This window comes from Acomys russatus, chromosome 30 (genome assembly GCF_903995435.1).
Source record: "Acomys russatus chromosome 30, mAcoRus1.1, whole genome shotgun sequence".
In the NCBI taxonomy this organism is placed as follows: Eukaryota; Metazoa; Chordata; class Mammalia; order Rodentia; family Muridae; genus Acomys; species Acomys russatus.
In genome coordinates this window covers 40174970-40183243 of record NC_067166.1, presented here as the reverse complement: position 1 = coordinate 40183243, position 8274 = coordinate 40174970, and the positions used below count along the sequence as shown (strand labels likewise).

Sequence of the window (8274 nt, the reverse complement as noted above, 5' to 3'; positions counted from 1 at the left end):
TCAGTGGTCATTGGGAGCAGCCACAATAGGCATGCCATAATAGAAACACCGCTTTGTTCAGTCTCTGAATTATTCCCTTCCCTATAAAAACTAGTAAAATCAAAACGTTACTAAAAGCAACTTAAGGGCTAGCGAGATGGCTGCAGCCCACATAAGAACCGGAGTTTAGATCCCAGTAACCTTTTTCTTTTCAAGCCAAGTTTAACCTCAGCAGCACAATGAAGGCAGAGACAGTGGATCACTGGGGCTTGCTGACTGCCAGCCTAGCTCCAGATTCAGTGAAAGACCTTGTCTCTAGGGGAATAAGGCAAAAATAGCAGACCAGAATACCTGACATGTGTTCTGGCCTCTGAGCATTCACACATATACACAAACACACACATGCGTGTGCGCACACACATCCACACACCCACACCCCACATACACCTTAGCATTATTGAACCTCATCCTCCATCACGTCTTGCCTCATCTGTTTATAGTGCAGAACATCCCTTTTGTCTTTTCTCTGCGTGTTCTAATGCCTTTTCCCAGTAGCCTGTCTTTCTTTCTTTATGCCATTCCACTCCCACACCCCTTAGGAGGTTGAACAATTTATTTTACAAGAAATACACCTCTCGTATTCTCTTCCTTGCGATTTTATCTTTGGCAAAGTCCAAAGCATTCTGGTGAACAAGATGTGCATGGTAACTGTCTTGAACCTCATCACACTGCCACTTAGGCCAGCTTCCTATTTTGATATTCAAAGGTTGGAAAGACCCAAGTCAAACAGGAAGCAGCTGAGAGCGGGCCTGGACAGCAGAGCACAGAGCCAGTCTGCTCAGAAGGCATAGCGTTTCCTCAGAGGCAGAGCGACTGTCGCTGTCCAGACTTCAGTGCTGAATATTAAAGGCTGAGCTTGCTCTTGCCTGTTCAACCCCTTTGAATCCAAATAGATTCCATCAAGGCAACCTGAACGCTGTCTCGCAGATGGGCGTGGAGACGTTCTCTTATTCTCTAAGAGAAAATTGTCTTCCACAAGGATACATGGTGTATTTAATGTGAAAGTAGTGGCACAGCTTCAGGTCAGCACCAACACTGAAATCTCCAGTGAGGGAAAAATAGAAAGTTCCGGGTTAATGAAACTTGCTCCTCTCTTCTCTGAGTCAATTCAAAAGCCTTTTGGGGATATGAACTTCTTTATTGAAAACTTGAAACATTTTTTTCTATTTTAAAACTCATGCTGCTAATCAAGCAATTAATCAATCCTTCCTTCTTTTTCCTTTTTAATGTAAACACTGCAGTGATGGTGGCGTTGGGCTGCAAATGCTCTGGGGTAGAATTTTAAATATTGCTTTAGCTTGGCTCAGAAACGAGAGCAGGAACTGTGAGTTATTGAAAACATACTGGGGAAACGTTGTTTTAGCATCGTTTTGAGGAAGCGCTCGCTCGTTTATCTGAACCAATGCAGCAGGTAGCTTCCCTCCTCTGCTCCCAGCAAGATCTAAGCACAAGTCCTGCTGATACTCAAGAGCCATTACAAGAATCCTGTGCTCACTCCCCACCCCCAGGCACATTCATAGGAGACAATTAAGTAACACAGAGAAAATAGATGGAAGGCACGAGGGGTGGGGTGGGGGTGGGGGCGGGGGGATGCACTTCCTGCCTTGGGATGTTGGTAGTTATATTCGAGTAAGGCGCTTTTCGTTGAAGAATGGAGATGTTCTTCATAGCTACAGTATTTATGGGCAGACAGCAGAGCTGACTGATTCCACCTTACAGTCCTTTCCTTTTCTTAATCCTTCCCTGCCTATTTTAGTCGCTTCTCCACCCCGCCGGGAATGCCATCCAGTTCTCAGTCCAGGTAGATCTGACGTCAAGAGATGGCTTTCGTCGATTTGACGTGTAAACACTCATTTCTATTCTGGCTGGGAAGGCTGGAGCTCTACTCAGCCGAGAGACTGAAGCGCCTCAGTGAGCGCTCGCCGCCGCCCAGCCTCTCCTAGCGCGTCTCCCAGCCCTAGTAGAGCAACACAGAGCCAGGAGTGCTTCAGAGCAGCGGAGTGGAAAGGACCAGTCTAGCCAGTGTTTCTCTGGCTTCTTTTCTCTCAGCCATTCCTACTTGTGTGAGAGCAAGGGTGTGAACCATGGAGCAAAGAGGCTGGACTCTGCAGTGTACTGCTTTCGCCCTCTTTTGCGCTTGGTGTGCACTGTACGGCGTAAAAGGCAAGAAGCAGTTTGTCAATGAATGGGCGGCAGAGATCCCCGGAGGACCGGAGGCGGCCTCTGCCATTGCTGAAGAGCTGGGCTATGACCTCCTGGGTCAGGTAAGAGTTTCCACTTTCGAGAAACTTTCTAGGGCTTGAGGACGCTGGTGGGGCTGGAGTGTAATTTCCCGAGTGAGAGCAGCAGATTGCACTCTCGGGCGCTCAGTGTCGCAAGCAGCTGGAAGCATTCCCCTCACCCCATCGCTAGCGCGCGCGCGCTTTCAGAGGATAAAATGCTTGCATTATTTATTGTTTGGGCTGGGCGCTAGCAAGCTGGAGGAAGCTGCCTGCCGCAGTTCAGCCGACCCTGTTCTCGCTGTTGTCGGATCAAGACTTGAAATCCGCTCCCTCGAGGTTTTGGAAAATAAAACAAAAACCCTCCACGTTTGTTAGAGGAACTTGAAGTACACACAGGCTGTCGCCTACCTTGGGAGAGGCAAGTGCTCCTGGTCCCAGTGGGACGCAGCCGGCTTGCGTCTTGAGCCAGCGCTTTCCTTCTTTTCAATATGGCAGCACCAGCTCCCAGTTCAGGGGCCAGGGAAGATTGGAGTGTAGGGGCGCGCCCAGAGCTCGCAGCTGCTGGGGCTAGTGACTCCAAGCATGGGTGGTGGTGGTGGTGATTTACAGTGGTGAGGGAAGCTGGAAGGGAACTAGGTGAGGGAAAGACTTCAGAACATTACCTATGGAGGAGCTCAAGGTTTTCCTCACCAAGTTGTAAAGTCCGAGCTTCCTAACTTTGCATGGCCAATGTCTGGGCAGGGTTTACCTGTAGAAATGACTGTGGGGAAAACATCTCTTTCTGTCTTGTTCCTTAGCCAAGGGCATAAACATTTTCCGGGTGTGTTCGGGTTATGAGATTAACTCATGTCTGTCCAAGTGTAGGCTGAATTAACAGACAGGTCGCTAGGGGCAGGCAGAAGAATTAAGTGGGAGCCTGCTTGGCAGAGCGATCCCAAAGGGAAATCCAGAGGGTGTGAAGTCATTCTAATCTGAACATTTATTTTTCCTTTAAATAGAGTCAAACCCTGTGCCCTTGCAAGGCAAATTGTCCACAGTTAAGGGGGGGGGCGGGGATGGGGAGGAAGAAGGGAGTGAGGAGTTGTAAAACATTTTGGCGCGTTTTCTATTCTGGAGGTGGTGATTGAGACTCTGAAGTCACGAATGAGTAATCAGCGTAGGCGGTGTGTCGATTCCATACATCAGATCCACTAGGAAATACGCCTCCTCTAGCCAGAGGCTTCGTTCTCTAACGTTGTGAGCCAAATGGTCTTTGAGAGGCCCAGCATGAAACTCAATAAAATTCCCAGAGCTTATTTTTTTTTAATAGTTCCAGGCAGTGCTTTCTGGGCTGAATACTAAAAGGAGGAAAAGACATGCTCTCAATGAGTTCAGATCTAGAGGATTGCGGACTAGAAATAAATGACACCTGAATGCAATTTGTGTAAGGGAAGTTGTACTTGATGGGACAATACAGCATTTTTTTTTTAATCGAAGAGGGAAAGAGTAGAAAGGAATTTGGGAGACATAAAAGATAGCTACTGAAAATATATACTACATAGGGGTTGAGAAGAAGAGTCAGAGGCTGACAGAAGAGCATGGTGAGACTGGAGAGCGCACTCCAGGCACAGAGAATAGCTTTCAGGTGACACAGACACAACGAGGCTTAATAATAAGTTTGGTTATTGCGTGCAACTCAATAAAAAAGTAACTCAAAAAAAAGTAGCAGATGGAAATATCCTGGTGGGTCCTACAAGTACCGTAGAAATTTGTATGTTCTGGAGTTTGGGAAGGTGGTATTTAGTCAGCAGCTTGGTATCTGTGACTGGAAAAGAAAGAAAACGTATAAATACCTCTCTCACATACATACACCGGCCTCAGACATACCTAGACCACTCTGTATGAGAATTATTCTTCAAAATAAACTAGCTTCTTTCTAGTCATTTTCGGTTAAACTTCAATAAAATTTTTTTTCAGAAATAATAACCGTAACAGACTAATGATGCTTTACTAGCTCTGCTTACTCCCGCTCCCCACTTTTTTCTCCGGCATTTCTGAAACCATACTAATGTATGACACGTATCCTAGCATTATGGACTCAGGACAAAGCTAGGAAGAGGACAGAGACAAGGAGCAAAGCTAGCAACAGTAGAAACAGAGCTCACCATCCCTGACCTGTTCTTCAGGATTTTGACGTCTCGTCCTGGTTCCGTCTGTAGCATGCAGTAGATTCTCTGCCTAAGGCTCTGCTTTGGAGCTAAGCCTCAGCATTTCTACTAAAATCAGTTCTCTGGGTGGGGTGGTGAGAACTAACAACTTAAAGAACATCCTTCTTTTAAAACAACACAAATGTTTATTTATTAATTTCAAAAAACCAAACATCTAAAGGTTTTAGTCAATTCACAGTTTGTAGTGTTTTATGTAAAAAGGCTTTAGCTCAAAAAATTAAACGTCATTCTAAATGAACCAGAGGGCAATGGTAACCACCAAAGAAGTACACATATCCTGAGGTGGGGCACCTGTTTTAAATATAGCACACCTCCTGAAAGCATTGAACTAATGAAAAGCAGAATAACTAATAATGGCTGGTGACATCACAATTGATTCAAATGCTTTATGCCTATAATATCTTGCTTTAGCTGAATTTGGCAATAATCACTAAGAAACCCAAAAGGGATTTTCTTGCATTCCACAAATAATTGTTTTCTGACAGAATATATATATATATATTTAAATTGGTATGCTTTGAGAAATATCTACATATACATTTTCTTCGTGCAAGAAGATACCAAGATACTTCCTCTAAAAAATATGAAACAGGTGTATCTGCATTCTCAAGAGTGAAGCCAAAGAGTGATACCACAGGCCACCTAGAAACTTCTCTGCCTTCCTCCTGAAGAAAAAGAGGGAAGAAAGGGGAAATGGGAAGACACAAGTGAGGGTATAACAACTGAGATGTAATCTGAATAAATTACTTAAATAATAAAAAAAAGTTAACTTCACTGGATTTATTGAAATGTACCTTTATTAGTTAAAAAAAAAAAAACAGCTAACTGTGTTAGTCGATTTCTGAAGAAGTCTGTATATACATTCTGAAGAAAGTATATTGTTATTTTGATTTTTTTTTTTATAGATTGGATCACTTGAAAATCACTACTTATTCAAACACAAAAACCATCCTCGAAGGTCCCGAAGAAGTGCTCTGCATATTACTAAGAGGTTATCTGATGATGACCGCGTAAGTGTGCATCTGACAGCAAACTCATGGCCTCTCCAACTGCTTTCTATGACTCTTTTGCATTGCGAACATGATTGCTTATCTATATTGCATATTATTTCTTTCTATGGAATTATAGCTGCTCGTAGTATGCTTAGAGTGGATTAAGCTAATAAACATTAATTTTATACATATGATTAACTATAAATAGTATAATTTATAGCTTGACATCTAAAGTCAAGCTTTGAGTGCTGAAAATCAAGGGGAAGCATCAATGAAATAATTGACACTGTAGTCAGTCAACAGCCTTTTATATGTTATTGGTACATACAAAAATATTCCTTGAACTCAGAAAATGTAATGATCATTTTAACACGAGCCCAGTGATGCCGAAGAAGTATGTGTGGTCCTGGATTTCAATAAAAGCTTTTTACCATTTTCACTGATAAAAAAAAAAATTAGTGTTTATGAGAAACTTCTAATTCATTTCCTTATGAAGTGTTTATTTAAACATGTTATGTTGTTTTGACTTAAACTGTGTCAGTATTAGCTCTTTCCATCCTTGTTTGTATACCAAGTCATAATTATTGGGCAACAACAGGAAGTGTCTAGGGTAAATATAGATGAATAAGGTAAAGGCAATTTGAAATATATATTTAATATATCCATTTGGGGGTCAATTTCCAAGGTCTTCAGTTATGCTAATAGGAAAGACTTAATGAATACATTAAGAGTGTCGAAATACCATATGCACAATGTTGTCTTCTCTTCTGACCGTGGCAGTCCTGGAGAAGTGCATCCCGGTTGGCCTAATGTCTGCGTACATGACTAATGTTGCTTAGGGCACCCTGAGAAGTACAATGAGAAATACAAATTATCATCTCAATTGGGGCGGGGCGGGGGTGGGGGGGAGGAGAAAATAATGACAGAAAGGCGATGGCAACACAACAATTAAATGTAAGTGGAATATAAGAATCTTATTAATTACTTTGTGGCTTGGCTTGCTCCTTAACTTATTTTTTTAATAAAAAAAACAAGTTATGAAGAGAAGATATTGGCCTTGGGTTGCAAGGTTCAAAAAAGTAGAACCTACCACATTGATGCTGCTTTATCAGGACCAAGGACCATTGTTAGCTCCTTGTGTCAACCTCTGGCTAGATGAGGCAGATCAATGAAGTAATTGACACTGTAGTCAGCCAACAGCCTTATTTTTAAAGTTTTAAAAATTTTTTTCTAGTGAGTCTTATGTCCCTCATCAAAGTAAATGTCTCCTGGCAAGTGGGCCCTGAAAAGCAGGCTTAATCCTTAGATGAGGCAGAAAAAAAAATTTCTTCTTTGCCTAAATACATGGCCCACATTAATGTGTGAGGAAGTCAAACTGAATTCCCTTCTCATTTTCATGGTAGAAGCTGGGCAGAGTGGAGTGTGTCAGCTATTCTTACCCAAAGTATCTCATGCAAATGAACAGATGGTTTAATTCTCTTCTCCAGTTATCTCAGTAAAACTTGGAGAAATACCAAGATATAACAAAAGGCTAGTAATTACTCATTGATAAAAGTTTATTACAGAGGTGTTTATATAATACTAAGAAAAATTAACCTCAGCATAATTTTACCTTAGGAAATACCTTGGAGTCCTAGAAGCTTGCAGTGGATAAGATGGTATTTAGTATTTTTGCAGATCAAAAGTATTATTTATAATAGAGCGCACGATACCTATTATGAGCATAATCAGAAGGCACTGACAATTTTCTCCATTCCATTTAGTCTGCTCTTCTAGAGATTAATATGCAATTCTAGTTAATGACATTAATCATAGCTTGGTTTGCTACAATTGGATGTTTATTTGATCAAATGGCAGAGAGCCACTTCTGATACGCTATTTTAAAAAATTGCTCTTGATTTTCACTTTGCTGCTCTTTTATAATGGGAGAAAATAGTCTTTAAAATAAACTCCATGAGATGCATCAGAAAGACTATCTTTACAGACTGATGAAATTTCCAGCTTTAAGTGGTCCCCTCCCACAAAGATTTGTATGTGTCTTCTAGTAGCCAGCTTCCAAAGGCCAAGCTAGACAACAGGCAATGTATTTCAAGGAGTGTGGCATTTTAAGCCAAAATGATTATTTGATAATATAGGCATTTTAAAATAAATTATAGTGGCTAATTATTGCTGGGCTCTCCAGTCCCTCCCAGTATTTATGATAGGCTTCCAATATACTTTCTAATTGAAAACTCAAGACACTCCTGGTGGGTTTCTTTGGCCTTCAGATGGAAATTATGTTTCAGTTTTTATATTTGGATTTGACTCCTGGAAACTCTCCTGTTAAACATATCCCACTGCATGGTGATTTTTTTTTCTGTGTCTGACCCTTTAAAGGATCCCCAGTTGTTAGTCAACTGGCCCTTTGGGAATGTTGAAGCCCTTTGGCAAGCCTTTGAACTGCTTGACCCCATGACCTTTAGTGTCAGGTGCCTCTTGGACTTATGGGAACAGGAGAGGACATAAAAAGCCAGCAGAGGTTAAGGGAGATTGAGTAGGGTTAGAGAAGAGAAGGCCCCTGATGCAAAATGGAAGATTAAAAGGAGAGAAAAGAGAAACTGAGTTGAGCCAGAGAAGATATTTGTAGGAGACAGTTAAGAGAAGATGCATCAAGGAGCCAAAAAGGAAAAGCTAAACCCCACCTCACAGTGGACTGTCACCACATACACAACAGAAAAGCTGTGTTTGAAGCAGAAAATAGTCATGTGTCCCAGCGAAGTAAGAATACAGTATTATCTCCCAATGATACTAACTACAAGACAGGCCTCCATTTTC

General features: G+C 41.8%; 1 protein-coding gene across 1 annotated transcript in view; it reads left to right on the top strand.

Moving 5' to 3' along the window:
- The first annotated feature begins 1702 nt into the window (after positions 1–1702).
- Positions 1703–8274, top strand: part of Pcsk1 (proprotein convertase subtilisin/kexin type 1) — a 40739-nt gene continuing 34167 nt past the window's right edge. The window contains exons 1-2 of the mRNA XM_051172483.1: positions 1703–2303; positions 5374–5478. Coding sequence (XP_051028440.1) covers positions 2124–2303; positions 5374–5478 — 285 coding nt within the window. The 5' untranslated portion in view covers positions 1703–2123. The remainder of the gene's footprint in view (positions 2304–5373; positions 5479–8274) is intronic.